This window comes from Chaetodon auriga, chromosome 21 (assembly GCF_051107435.1).
Source record: "Chaetodon auriga isolate fChaAug3 chromosome 21, fChaAug3.hap1, whole genome shotgun sequence".
Classification (NCBI taxonomy): domain Eukaryota; kingdom Metazoa; phylum Chordata; class Actinopteri; order Chaetodontiformes; family Chaetodontidae; genus Chaetodon; species Chaetodon auriga.
Window position 1 is genome coordinate 21297651 of NC_135094.1, and position 15397 is coordinate 21313047.

At 41.8% G+C, this 15397-nt stretch overlaps 1 protein-coding gene across 1 annotated transcript in view; it reads left to right on the top strand.

The window, feature by feature from the left end:
- Positions 1-1367: 1367 nt before the first annotated feature.
- cnn3a (calponin 3, acidic a) overlaps positions 1368-15397 on the top strand; it is a 31659-nt gene continuing 17629 nt past the window's right edge. The window contains exon 1 of the mRNA XM_076721464.1: positions 1368-1613. Coding sequence (XP_076577579.1) covers positions 1557-1613 — 57 coding nt within the window. The 5' untranslated portion in view covers positions 1368-1556. The remainder of the gene's footprint in view (positions 1614-15397) is intronic.

Below are 15397 nucleotides of genomic sequence, written 5' to 3' on the forward strand. Positions count from 1 at the left end.
GTCTAATCAGCATCTGGATATGCCACACCTGTGAGGTGGGATGGATTATCTCGGCAAAAAGTGCTCACTAACACAGATTTAGACAGATTTGTGAACAATATTTGAGAGAAATGTTTTTTGGTTTTTTTTGCGTATATAGAAAATGTTTTAGATCTTTGAATTCAGCTCATGAAAAATGGGAGCAAAAACAAAAGTGTTGCGTTCATATTTTTGTTCAGTGTATATATTTACAGTATACATATGTAAGGGACCCTCTTTAAAGACTCTATTATTAATAGGAGTAATAATAAATAACCTGACATTGGGCAGCTTACCCTGAATGGCATATTAGTTTCTTGATTACAAAATGACAAAATAATTTTGTCAACATCGATTGCTCATGAATACTTTAAAGTACGCAGTGAGTACTGATGTTTAAGTTCAGTGATGTTTAAGTTTAGTGATGCCACACAGTCAGTAAACAGAAAAGTTGCTGCACCTAATCTCAATTTTGCAATTTCAAAAACAGAATTCACAGTTTAACTAGAGTGACAGAATGCTGCTCTCACCCCATTTCTAGTTTGTGGTCTGAGCCACGAGCCTGCTTTTCAGAGTATTTTATATGAAAGGTTTCACTGCACTTCAGAATCTGAACCATGATACTTTTCACATTCTTCAGTAAATTGATAGTACCTCCTAACAACATCAGAACCCTTAAACATCCACAGCTGCGAATTCTAAAACACCCCTGAATCCATTTACCCATTATCATGGATAATTATAGTACTTTACCTGTAGGAGGAACCAAGTTTCAAAATGATTAAATATGCTATCAATGGGCAAGGACCTCACAGTGGTCATACAATGCAAATTTAAACATATAATTAGAATTTTGAATCATTTTGAATCCTACTGACTTAGATTGCTAAAGAAACTGTGCAAAGTCTTCCCCACTCTGCAGAAGTGAGCAAAACCCTGAGATTTGAGTTTTGAGTCATTTCACTGATTTCAATGCAATATGTGTTTGTTAATAGATTTAAGACAATAATGGCATTGAGCGTGACGTCACTGAAATGAAGCAGTCGTTGGAGTCACTGAAGTTTACAGGCCACCGCAGTTCCATTGATGTCAGTTCATGGAGGCTTATCGATGTTGTCACGAATCAGTATCTGCATCAGTTACTGTTACTGCAGACATCTGTATTAATATTCACCAATGACTGTAGTATGACACATACTTTGAAAGGACCGAGCGAGGGAGTCTCCGACAGCTGCTCTGATTGGCTGTTGTGGCTACACCAATCGTTTGAGGAGTTTCTCTCTCTCTCTCTCTCTCTCTCTCTCTTTTTTTTTTTTTTTTTTTTTTTTTTTTTTGTGTGTGCAATCTGAGCCTGTCCTGCAGATGGTGGAGTGAGACTCTGGTGCTTTTCTCTGCAAAGCTTACGGAAAACTTTCCACCTTGTCTGGCTGTTCCAGGGGACCGAAGCACCCGCCGCTTGAAAGGACTTTCTCACCGCCTTCTCTGTGCTATTCTGTAGCTAAGGATAATCTTTTGGGTTTACGTGCAAAACCAAGAAAATGGCACATTTTAACAAGGGGCCAGCCTACGGATTGTCTGCTGAAGTAAGGAGCAAAGTAAGTGTTCCACTCTTGTCTGTACCTATGTGTCTCAGAGGGAAAACATCTTTCAGACGCTTTAAAAGGCTCTGAGAGGCTTCGCCAACACAGCTGTGTCCGTCCTGTTCTCATAACCACAGGCTATTACGTCTCGGTCTTTCTCCCATTGACAAAGCAACACGCCGTACACCACTCTGTTCATCAGAGCGACTGTTTTAGGACCGTTAGCTTCATAGCAGACGCTGTCAAAACTTTCTTACGTTTACGAATTTCTGCAGCTTCTTTTCACTTCGCTGGTACAGAAGTTCACTAATGAGACCGATCAACAAAGGCAGGAGAAAGGAATGTGTGCCGAGCTTAGCAGACGGGATCTCAGCGGAGGACTGAGATCTACCTGGGGGATTGGGTGTAGTCTGCAACAAATTAAGTCCGGCTCCTACATTTTGACGGGGTTCTCAAAACTCTCTGTACGACTGCCAACCGTGTACGAAGCGAAGAGCCTGAAGACAGTTTGCCGTTAGGACGATTTGCCCTCGATGATGGGAAACACACTTTCGTTCCTCTTTATTTATCGACCGGATTTCAGGAACGCTTTTAAAATGTCGTCATACGTAAAAACTGTTAAACGAACTGCTTTGATGATGTACTAATGTGTAATGTTTGCCTTGTCAAGAGTTTAGAAACATCCAGCCTCCAGGAGGCTGTGTGGCTGCTCCCTGGCCTGTGCATATCCACTCATTCACTCACTCTATGTTTTGGTACGTTGTGCTGTTCTAGAATCAGATTGCCACGTAGCAGCAGTGTGATTATAAACGCTTTCTATCATTAAAATAGCAATTAAGGCAAGCAGTGCACTTGGAGGGTGCACTGCAAAACAGGCTAGTTTCTTTGGTTAAAATGAAGAAACTTGTACTTGAACAGGAATGGTGTGTGAGAGAGATATTATAGATAACTCCTGGGTGTTGGGGTTGTAGGAAATACCTGAAGGACACACCATCAAGTGTTCAACCCTGCTATCATCTGCTCAGTATATAATTGTACATAAACATGCTTTCATGTTCATCACGTACATTACATAATGTGAATCAGAGTCAATAAAAGGACTGCCACACAGATTTTGCATGTTTTCAATCATTAGATTACATGTACTTTACATCACTGCTCACCATTTTAAAGCATGCTGTGATTTGAGTTATTTTTCAAAGTTTTTTCCATCACTGGTGGTAATCTACCACAAGTAACAGCATATGAACTTTCACTGCAAAAGAGAAGTGAAGTGATGTAATTGGTTAACCAACTACATCACTTCACCTTAACCAGGTTACAAATATGTGTAACCTTGACAAGAACCGAAGACAGACAGTATGATGTACACTGTGATGGTTAGAAAACTTGGACAAGTTTCATGTCTCTCCTAGTAGATCTTTTGGAGGAACTCCATACTAAATCATTTCCCTTCATGCTGGACACAAAGTAACAGAAAGTTTTGTGGGTATATGATGTTAATACAGGTGATTTTTCCAGCAATACACATATGTATAAAACAGTTTTTTCTGGTCAAAACTAGCTTGTCTCAAAGTTTCCCTGGCGCTTCTCTAACCGTGACAAAGACTCTGAGGTATGTCTGTACTTTGACACAGAGCTGGGCTGTGCAATGATATTTGCTCAGTGGCTGCACAGGGTATTGCACTCCCACATTCATCAGGTGACACTCACTGGCCCCGAAAGCATTTTTCCCATGCACAATCACTGGAAAAGGAGCAGTCACAACCTCCCGGAAATGACTCCTTTTATTATCAGAATTTGGTACATAAGACCCAATAACATTTGGAAAGTCATTGAGAGTCAGCTGATTAAATTATTTGATTCCATTCCTGTATGTGAAGGGCTAACAGCTGGCTTAGGCATGCTCTCAAGTAGCTCAACTGATGGAGTCTAGTCTCTGGGAGGGAGTCTTCTAGCAAAATTTGAGTCAGTAGTTGTCTTTTATAAACTATGGATTGGAAATTAGTCCTCAACAATGGAAAGTTTTTAAATAGCCAAATATACAAAACAAACGACTATGGCACTTGCACTCATGACAAGCATGTCAGGAGAGTTATCTGCAAATATTCTTCCAACTAACTGAAGGCTTCTGCTGCTGTTCACCTGCTTATCTCTGCTTGTAAAGCTGCATCAGGCTATATTTTAAAATCAAAATTCCTGTGGCATTGTAACAGGGGCGGACTGGGACAAAAAATCGGCCCTGTCATTTTGGACCAGACTGGCCCACCACATTCGATAACATAGACCTTTTCAGTCTTTTCGGTGAATGTGTATACCAACTGTGCAACTCTTTTAAACCACGTACCTTAAGTCATGCAATGAGTTAACGGGAATCAGTGAGAGCGGACATTGTCTTTAGTCAGCCTAATCCTAGGCTACATAAAAACTTCCCCAAACTCATTTTTTCCAGGCCTAAAAAGTAGCTTAGCCTAGGCCTACTACTAGTTAAACAATTAATAGCTGAACAACAAAATCAGAATGCTGCCTGATGACTCACTTTTCATGTTGGTGAGTGATGGATTTACACTTACAAATATGCCTAGACTTAATGGATTCTCTTGTAAAGAGGCACACAGCTGCATTGGCACAACATAGGCAATAGACTGATGATATGACTTTAAAAAGTGTGGTATTCTTTCATTTCTGTACATTGTCTCTAACCACCTACATAAAAACTGCCTAACACATTTTCCCAGGGCCAAAATGTAGCTTAGCCTTGGGCTAGCGTACTACTCACCCCACAAACAATAATAGTCTAATAATGAAATTAGAATGCTGCCCCCTATGTCTCCTGCCTGGTTCTTTGAAGACAGCCGCCCACACCAATAGGTTACGCAAACACTGAGTAAATGCAGCAGCAGCGGGCCATCGCAGAGTAGAGCAAGAGGCTGATGGCTACATACACAATGTCTTATAAAGACCTGCGTATACAGGTATTACAAACTAACTAGAATACAAACTAACCTGGCCATAGAACATTAGCCAAAAATATGTTATTGATGTTTTATCATTATCAGATTTACCAAGGGGTTGGGTTGCTTTACTCATTACAAGTGTTCTGAAAGCAGTCCAGCTTACCGCAGGTTTTACTGCATGTCCCTGTTAAATATCACCACCACTGTCACTGTCATCGGCCGCAGGAGCTGATGAAGGCCCTGCCGTGGCAAACATATCAGAAATTTTTGCGCATTTGGCAGCGTTGGCTTGAAGAGCCAGCTTCTTCTTGTCTCGTAGTTTCTCTGCACCTCCTTTTCGTTTTCTCTCCATTTTCAAAGATCCTAACAGATTACGTTACCGATGCAAAAGAGGGGAAGTGTTTCATGATGTGATTGGGTGAGGTGAACCCCGTCACGTGTCAGTGAAGAAAATAACCTACGGGCCGCAGACCAGTGTGTGTCGAGGGCTGGTCGGTGGTTATGAACAAACTCTTGTGCTGGCTTTTTTTTTGCCGAATGCATTATGCTGGCAGGACCAAAGCGACAGAGGTTGGTGTTTAACGATGTGATTAGGCCAGCCCAATGTCAATTGGGCCGCTGATCAACTGTCTGGTATTATGGGCCAGTCAGACCAACATTTAAAAAAAAAAAACAAGTGGCAGACTGTCAGCCCAAATAGCATGTCAGCCCACCGGGAAAATGCCCGCTATGCCAGATGGTCAGTCCGTCCCTGCATTGTAACCAGAACCACAAATAGAGACTGGGACAGAAATAGAAGACTGATGTGATACAGTAGAATTGCCTGTTTGTAGTTATCTCATTTAAACTCAAGTGTGTGTAAAGTAACTGTGGAACTGAACTTTCAGGAGTAGAACTGACATTTTGAGAAATTAACTCTTTGGTCACTGGACACAGAGATTAGAGGATGGTGCCCAAGTCATCTTCATCCTAGTGCAGTTAGAAAAATTGTCAAAGTCACGATTCAAAAGATAAAGATACTGTGTGTACTGTGTGGTAATCAAAGTTGCCACTATTTTATAACATTACTTTACACCCTCAGTGTAGCTTATTACTGCAATTTTTTAACCAAATGTGCAACCCCTAATGGTACTGTTCTGATTTGCTTAACTTTTTGCTGTACTTGAATTATGCTGCATAGAGGCGCTGGTTTATTAGTCAGAGAGGATAAACTGGCCAGCTTTTGTACCCAGAACACACATCATTGTCGGATCCAGGGATATATATACTTGAGTTCGATTGACAAGATTAACAGATTTGTTAAGCTCTGATGCTAACAAATCACCGCTGAGTGTTACTGACATCCTTATCCTATCAACCCATCCGTGTCAATTTTGAAGATCAGAACTTTAAAAGAATATGGAAATACGTGGAAACAAAGACAGTATGTTAAACAACACAAAACACCATGGAATGCTTTGATACAGAAGTATACTTGATTTGCAAACATGGCTTAAGACAGAAACACTGGAAAGTTCCTTCAAAAACACAAGTGTCCATCAAAAGTATTACAGTTACAGTAGCCACTCTGTCAACTTTTGTCTCTTGTTATCCATCCATATAAAGTGTCATAGACACAGCTTAGAGCTGGATACATTCACCTGACAGAAATCTGGATTTTGAGGTTCAGATTCCTCTTTTCTATTTGGAGGAACTGTCTTCTTCATTTTTCTGAAAAGTATAATGACTCTGGTTTTCTTCCACAACTGCAGTCCCATAGTTGCTGCAGTGAAACCTCCTCTGTCACTCAGTACACATAAACAAAAGGGGAAGGACAGGCAGGGCCCCATCTGGGTTCCATTGCATAAAGTGTGATCAGTCGTCCATGCTCTTCTCCAAGCTGCATACATCACATTCCTGAAATTCTTGGGCATAAACCTCTTGATGAGGACCCCATCCACCAGCCTACCATTTCTTTTTCACTCTGCTTAGTTGGCATCATAGTGTTTTTCTAGCCTGGGGAGTGGACAGACATTTCAGGTCTAAGTACATTGTCGTTGTCTGTAATATCTTTTGTGAAAAAATTAAACTAGTAAATAGATTGTGTTTGTGTGTGCATAACTGGAAGTGTTGTGACTGATGAGAGTAAAATAACAGAACTGCAAAACAGACCTCCTGGCAGATGAATCATCTAGCCTACCTTATTATTGTTATCATCACATTGGTGACTCATCATAGTCAAGAAGAGTTTTTATCTATCAAGGTGGAACGGTTTCCCAGAAAAGGCTGAAAACAAATTGCATCATTGTCAAATGGCAGACTGTCAAAATGACTGAAAGGACTGTTAGAGCAGGAGCTCTACAGGAGCAGACTTTTAAGAACCAAACTTAACCACAATTTAAGAACAACCTGACAAACACTGCTTCACTGCCCTCTGGCTGACACTCTCAAGTATGTTGCACAGCTTGATGATACCTCTTCATCACTACAGCAAGGTCAGAAGTTAAATCATGGAGAAAACCAATTTTTCAGGAACTGTTAAATTATGCCATAAAGAACATAAAATAGTCATATTGATTTAAAGAAACAAGACAGTTCAAGTGAAAATGTCCTCTTGAATACAATTAAGAGTAGTTGAGGAATTGGTTAAAATTGTATTATTCGACTGGGCTCAAATTTAAAGCTCCTTTTAGAAAAGCTTCAGAACAGCTATAAAGACTTCTGATTTCAGAAGTCGTAGTAGCGTTGTTGTTGTTGTTGTTGTTTCTACATCTGATATTTGACACTGGGTCTGTTCTTGTTCAAATTTCTCCTCGCACCGACTGGAAGTACAGTCTTAATGGCGAAGCATGGCTGTTCCAATGTATTGTGCTAACACCAAAGTGATCAGTATTGTTGTGAGTGCTGCCCTAATTACTCACTCGGCACTGTCAGCAAGATGCTTCCAATATAAACTTGCAGGAAAGAGTGTCTTTCTGAAGCTGTTGGTTCAGTTTCAGAAGGATATCACATGTTCAGCAGGCTAGACTTCATGTTTCATTGTGACTGTCTTCATGAGATAGTTTAGTCAATCTTATCACAGCAATCTGTCCTGCTTTCTTCAACATGATGAATCGCACAAATGGCGATAACGACACACACTGACAGTCTCTCCTCAAAAGCATTCATTGTGTTGTGCACACAAAAGTGAGGGAATTTGTGTGCGGAATAAAAAACAGCATTTAAGAGAGAAGGTGAAACCATGTCAGCTGTCTTACATGGCCAGTCTCTACATGAAGTAGTGATGGGAATTCCAGCTCTTTTTAGAGAGTGAAGTCATTTGGCTCAGCTCAGAAATAAGAGCCACTCTTTCACCTCCCAAAATGGCTCTTAGGATTTTACAATTCAGCCAAATTTAGCTTTTTTGACCTATAATTGGTACTGTATTTGTGCACATATATCAGTTCAATTACTAAGTGTAATTATAGTCAACCTTATCATTTCCAGACTGGCATAATTTTACATTGTGTTTGGTATAAAAACCTTAAATAGCCAAATGTAAAGACACCAGACACTATTACACATATAGTGAATGTGTTATTGATATTACATACTTGGTATTACACTCCTTCCACACAGTATTGCCACTCCAGAATTGTTCGACGTTGATTACTCACCATAATGGTCCACATGAAGCCCACTAATCCATGATGATGGAAGTAGAGGCACACCATTTGGCATGTGCGTAAAAGTGGCAGATCTTACAACACATCATCTGCTGACTAGCGCGTCAGGGAGGACTCAGACACATAGTGGACATGGAGAAGCTCAAGATGCAGCTTTCCAGATTAGGGGTGGGCAGTAATGCGGTATCCCGGGTATTTGAAAATAGCAGCGGTGTCCGTTTCATTACGGTCATGAAAAAATCCTGCTGCACAGTGTGCGCATATACATAATAACCGTCTTAAGTGTAGTAGTTTAGCACAACTGTCAGTGTGGTTGGAGATGCAATGAAAGAACTTCTTGCAAACAATGCAATTTGTCAGAAAATTACCCTCTCAAAAAATAATCTGTCAAAAAAGACTTAGAAAAAACAGATGCAAGTTGGTCCCCAAAAAATGTAATTGTTGCAGTTTGGCAGCATTTCAGATGGAGATGAAGATCCTCTTCTCTCGTGGAAATTAAACTTCAGTTGCTTTCCTCTGATGTCGAGGGTGGCCCAGAAGTACATGTCCGTTTATGCCATCAGAGCAGGTATTAAGCACCCAAGCTGTAAATCTGTTACAAGATTTTTCTTAGAATTTTCCCTTGGTAAGATAAAAGTTATTCACAAAGCATCTAAGGCCTTACGAGAGCTCCTAAGGTGAAGCTGTTAGGAACTGTTGGGAGGAGGGACGAGGACTTTTAAGAAACCTAAGAGTGTCTTAAACAGACAAGATGGTGGAAAGACCGAGAGGAAGGAGAGATATTCTCCGTTCCGGGATAACAGGGCAGGGATAACATTTGTGGTTGACCTCATCAGGGATGAGCTTACTTGTCCCACCCAGCGCAGTAACACAATAACACCTGAGATGAAAGTCATCACAACATTGCGATAGCTGGCCACGGGTAAAATGCAACAGTGTAGCAGTGATGACTTGGGTCTGTCACAATCAATCTCTGCTCTCGCTTGGGACTGCAGCACATACCAGCGCTTCTCACACTCGTTGCTCGTGTGTAAAAGGAGAGGGAACGACACATTGATCTGCTGGGCATTGTGTTCCCAATTCTGCCTCTTCCCTTGGGTTGTGATCCCGGGACCCAATTTCCCTCTTAATATTGTTTTATTTTCATCCATGAGCTGTGCCAACAGCAGGCACGGCTCTTGTGTCCACTTTCAAACCGCTTTTTATAAGGACGCCGGCGATCACAGGAATTGCAGACAGCTGAGTCTGCATCCACCATTAATATCAAATACATTAAGTAGTAAAATTACCAGCATGGACAGCAAACATAACAATAAGCAAATCAATTTAATTTTGTTGAATTTCATCATCATGACATAAAATTAATGTCACAATTACACATTTCTTATTACAGTCCAAGTTATATGATCGGTTGATTTTACTGTCCATTCATTACTAGGAGTGCGGAGAGCTTTTTTTTTTTTTTTTTGTCTTTTTCCTTTTTTGTAACAACCAATCACAGCTTTTAGAAGACTGTGTCATACCTAGCAACGGGGTCAACCACATCTCTAAGATAAAAGTTTCTGTATCCTCCTTGCTCAGAGTTGCTCTCAGACACTTCCTGAATCACTCTTAAGCTAAGATTCCTTGCTAAGAATTTTAAGGCTAAGTTGGAGCTCTCTTAGAGGACTCTAAGAAACTTTGTGAATACGGGCCCTGGGGCCTTTAGGAGGTGGAAACACCAGGCGCTGTTCCTGGGCAGAGGGTAGTGAGCGGGAGGGAGTATAAACCTGAATGAGGGAGTTCAGGTAGGTCGAAGCAGTTTTGGTGACAATTTTGTAGGCAAGCATCAAGGACTTAAACTTGATGCGGGCAGCAACTGGGAGTCAGTGGAGAGATATGAACAGAGGAGTAACATTCGCTCATTTGGGCTGGTTAAATACCAGGCAAGCCGCCGCATTCTGTATCATCTGCAAAGGTTTTAACAAGCATGCTGGGAGCCCTGCCCGTAAGGAATTACAGTAGTCGAGGCATGATAGTACCAGTGCTTGTACTAGAAGTTGTGTTGCATGCTCAGACAGGTAGGGTCTGATCTTCCTGATGTTGTGCAGGGCAAATCGGCATGACCGAGCAACAGAGGTCACATGCTCTTTGAAAGTTACTTGGTCATCAATCATGATGCCAAAGTTTCTAGCAGATTTTGCTGGAGCCGAGACAGTGGGGTCAACTGGCGGGTACGAAAGGACAAGCTGAGTATTGTCAGCATATGAATGGTGTGAGAAGCCATGTGAGCAGATGACTGCACCAAGTGTGGTGGTGTTTATTGAGAAGAGAAGGGGTCCAAGCACTGACCCTTGAGATACCCCTGTGGACAAGCAGTGGGATGTAGACACTTTTCCCCTCCAAGATACTACAAAGGATCTCCCTGAGAGGTAGGACTCAAACCAGTGGAGAGCAGATCCTGAGAAGCTGAGCTCAGCGAGTGTGGAGAGGAGGATTTGGTGGTTAACTGTGTCAAAGGCACCTGATAGATCGAGCAATAGTAGAACAGAGGATTGACCAGTAGCCCTAGTTGATCGTAATGTGTCCACTACAGATAAAAGCGCAGTCTCCGTAGAGTGCCCGCGTTAGAGACCGGATTGGCTGGGATCATGCAGGTTATTATCAGAAAGGGATTCAGAGACCAGATTAAAGATTGTGCGCTCAAGAGTCTTGGAAAGGAAAGAGAGGAGTGAAACCGGCCTGTAATTTTCAACCTGAGCTGGGTCCAGTGTAGGTTTCTTTAGCAGTGGGGTTAACTGGGCTTGTTTAAAAGTAGTAGGGAACACACCCGTTCAAATCAAAATCAAATCAAACTTTATTTATATAGCACTTTTCATGCAAGATAAAATGCAACACAAAGTGCTTTACAACAGTTAAAAACATTATAAAGGAAGACATAAAAACAGAGAAAACCCATCCCTCCCACCCCCCCATATGTACAAATGCACACATGCAAATGATATAAGATAACGAAAATAAATTAAACAGTTAAAGGAAGAAAATACATAAAATAATAAATAAAGTGGATTAATTATGATAAAATACTACAGAATATAAAACAGCAAAATAAAAAGCATCAACATAAGATAAATGAAAAGAACGTAAGAAGAATTTAAAGGTCAGTTAAAAGCCTGATTAAAAAGATGTGTCTTTAACCTTCTTTTAAAAATACCAACAGTCTCTGAAAACCTGAGGCTCTCCAGCAGGCTGTTCCACAGGTGTGGAGCATAGTGGCTAAATGCCGCCTCACCATGGGTTTTAGTTCTGGCTTTTGGTATGGATAAAAGGCCGATGCCGGAGGACCTCAGGGTCCGCGAGGGTTGATACGGTAAAAGCAGGTCAGATAAGGAGGACGCAAGGCTGTTAAGACATTTAAAAACTAGTAAAAGAACCTTAAAATCGATCCTGAAGCGGACAGGGAGCCAATGCAGCGACTGTAAAACGGGTGTAACGTGGGCCCGCCCTGTGGTCTTCGTCAGCACGCGAGCGGCCGAATTTTGATGTAATTGGAGGTTTGCAGTACTCTATTTGGGAGGACCAGAGAGCAGGGCATTACAGTAATCTAAACGACAGGAAATATAAGCATGCATTAGCACCTCTGTGCTGGCCTGAGAGAGAAACGGGCGGACTTTGGCTATGTTCTTAAGGTGATAAAAGCCTATTTTTGTTATATTTTTGATGTGTGGGATAAAAGTCAGCTCGGAGTCAAAAATCACGCCCAGGTTTTTTACAGATTGTGTTGGTTTAAAATCTTGTAGTTTTGGTAAAAGTTTCTCAGTCTGGCCTTCAGGACCTATAACTAAAACCTCTGTTTTGTCCTGGTTGAGCTGTAGGAAATTCCGTGCCATCCATGCCTTGATATCTAAAATGCAGTTAAAAAGGGTATCTATAGGCCCTGTGTCATCAGGAGACACAGCAATGCACAGCTGTGTATCATCAGCATAGCTATGGAAACTGATGCCGTGTCTCCTGATCACGTCCCCCAGAAGAAGCATGTAAACATTAAAAGGAAATGGACCTAAAATTGAGCCTTGGGGAACCCCACACCTAACTTCATGGGTTCCTGAGGAACAGGTATCCATACTTACATAAAAACATCAGTCTGTGAGATAAGAGTGGAACCAATTAAAAACAGTACCAGAGAGGCCGACCAGGTGTCTGAGTCTATTTAATAAAATGTGATGGTCTACTGTATCAAAGGCGGTGCTTAGATCCAGTAGAACCAAGACTGTGAGTTTCTTGTTATCTAAGTTCCACCTGATGTCGTTTAAAAACTTTTACTTAAAAAGGGTAAGTTGGATACAGGTTGGTAGTTATTTAAAACGTTGGGGTCTAGAGTGCTTTTCTTCAGAAGGGCCTTCACCACAGCTGTTTTAAAGGTGGTGGGGGAGACACCCGTTTGAAGAGAGCAATTCATAATGTTTAAAAGCTGTTCCTCAAAGAATCCATAAAATGATTTTAAGTGATGTGGGAATTGGATCTAAAAGGCAGGTTGTTGGGTTTACTTGGGAGAAAACTCGACGAAGTGTCCTTGCATCAACCAGGGCAAAACTCTCCAGTGTTTCCTCAGGCAAGGACAACAGTTCAGGTGTGTTAACAGATAAAACTTGTTGGGATAAAAGACTGGATCTGATTTTGGTTCTGAAGTGGTCTGCAAAGTTCTCACAAAGAGCGTCTGGTAGCATGTTGTAAGTGAGGAGTTGATCATGTGAGTGACAGCAGGGATAAGCATGGGTGAGATGGCCTGCAGGAGGTTGGAGGGTAAGGGGTCCAGTGGACAGGTAGTGGGATGAGAGTCGAGCAGAAGGTTGGAAACTTGCTCCTGTGTGACATGGGAAAATGAGGAGAGTGAGGCTCTGTTAGCTGGTGGTATCCTACTGAGTTGGTCAGGCTCAGAAAACTGGCTGCTGATGGTTGAAACCTTATCAGTGAAGAAGGAAACAAAGTGATCAGCTGTGAGCAAAGTTGAGGATGGAGGCGATTGGGGGTTGAGTAGTGAGTTAAAAGCAGAAAATAGTTTCTGAGTGTCTTTGCCACTACTCATTTCCTCCTGATAATAAGGGCACTTTTCAGGTGGGAGGAGAATGCAGACAGGAGGGATCTCTGGTTTTGCTCCATTTTCTTTTGGCTGCTCTGAGCACCGCCCGTTGCTCTCTGATGACCCCAGTGAGCCATGTACTGGTGGGGGTTTTATGAGCAAGTTTGGATGAGAGTGGACATAGATTGTTTAGAGAGGTGGCTAGCGAAGAGTAGAGTGTGTCTGTCGCGTCATTCACAGGGAGTGAAGAGAAAACACTGTGAAGTGGTATGGTTGCCGAGACCTCATTGGAGAGTTGAGCTGGTGTGAGGGACCAGAGGCTTTGCCTGAAGGAGACCATTTGCGGTGGAGCTTGAAGATGCTCTGGTAAGGATACAGAGAATTTAGTAAAAAATGTGGTCTGATACATGTAGTGGGGCGACAGCTAGCTTAGCCGTGCAGTAGTTTCACATTGCAATTAAGTTGAGAGTATTGCCTGCTTTGTGTGTGGGAGGAGTGGGGACAGCAGCGAAAGGACGTCGACCACATGGGGTTTGTTAAGATGAATATTCATGTCACCCATGACAAACAGTGGGGTGCCATCTTCAGGAATGGTTGAGAGTAGCATGTCCAGTTCAGCTATAAAGTTCCCTAGTAGACCAGTTGGGTGATATACGACCAATACATACGTGGACAAAATTGTTGGTACCCTTCGGTTAATGAAAGAAAAACTCACAATGGTCACAGAAATAACTTGAATCTGACAAAAGTGATAATAAATAAAAATTCTATGAAATTTAACCAATGAAAGTCAGACATTGCTTTTCAACCATGCTTCAACAGAATTATTTAAAAAAATAAACTCATGAAACAGGCCTGGACAAAAATGATGGTACCCTTAACTTAATATTTTGTTGCACAACCTTTTGAGGCAATCACTGCAATCAAACGATTCCTGTAACTGTCAATGAGACTTCTGCACCTCTCAGCAGGTATTTTGGCCCACTCCTCATGAGCAAACTGCTCCAGTTGTCTCAGGTTTGAAGGGTGCCTTTTCCAGACAGCATGTTTCAGCTCCTTCCAAAGATGCTCAGTAGGATTTAGGTCAGGGCTCATAGAAGGCCACTTTAGAATAGTCCAATGTTTTCCTCTTAGCCATTCTTGGGTGTTTTTAGCTGTGTGGTTTGGGTCATTGTCCTGTTGCAAGACCCATGACCTGCGACTGAGACCAAGCTTTCTGACACTGGCCAGCACATTTCTCTCTAGAATCCCTTGATAGTCTTGAGATTTCATTGTACCCTGCACACATTCAAGACACCCTGTGCCAGATGCAGCAAAGCAGCCCCAGAACATAACAGAGCCTCCTCCATGTTTCACAGTAGGGACAGTGTTCTTTTCTTGATATGCTTCATTTTTCCATCTGTGAACATAGAGCTGATGTGCCTTGGCAAAAAGTTCCATTTTTGTCTCATCTGTTCATAGGACATTCTCCCAGAAGCTTTGTGGCTTGTCAACATGTAGTTTGGCAAATTCCAGTCTGGCTTTTTTATGATATGTTTTCAACAATGGTGTCCTCCTTGGTCGTCTCCCATTAAGTCCACTTTGGCTCAAACAACGACGGATGCTGCGATCTGACATTGATGTTCCGTGAGCTTGAAGTTCACCTTTAATCTCTTTGGAAGTTTTTCTGGGCTCTTGTGTTACCATTCGTATTATCCGACTCTTTGATTTGTCATCAATTTTCCTCCTGCGGCTATGTCCAGGGAGGTTGGTTACAGTCCCATGGATCTTAAATTTCTGAATAATATGTGCAACTGTAGTCACAGGAACATCAAGCTGCTTGGAGATGGTCTTGTAGCCTTTACCTTAAACATGCTTGTCTAGAATTTTCTTTCTAATCTCCTGAGACAACTCTTTCCTTTGCTTCCTCTGGTCCATGTTGAGTGTGGTACACACCATGTCACCAAACAGGTTTCGGTCAGGGCAAGGACCTGAATTTGATGTAGCTTGAATAAATGCGGTTTTGATTACAGCAGACTGGCAATTCCATAGAGAAAAGGAAAAAGCAGAGGGAATAGCTGAAGTTTTTCTGAGTGAGTAATGGTTCTCAGGATTGCATCGCCTTTTATGGCCAATGCTTTTTTTTTTCGCATGCCCTGG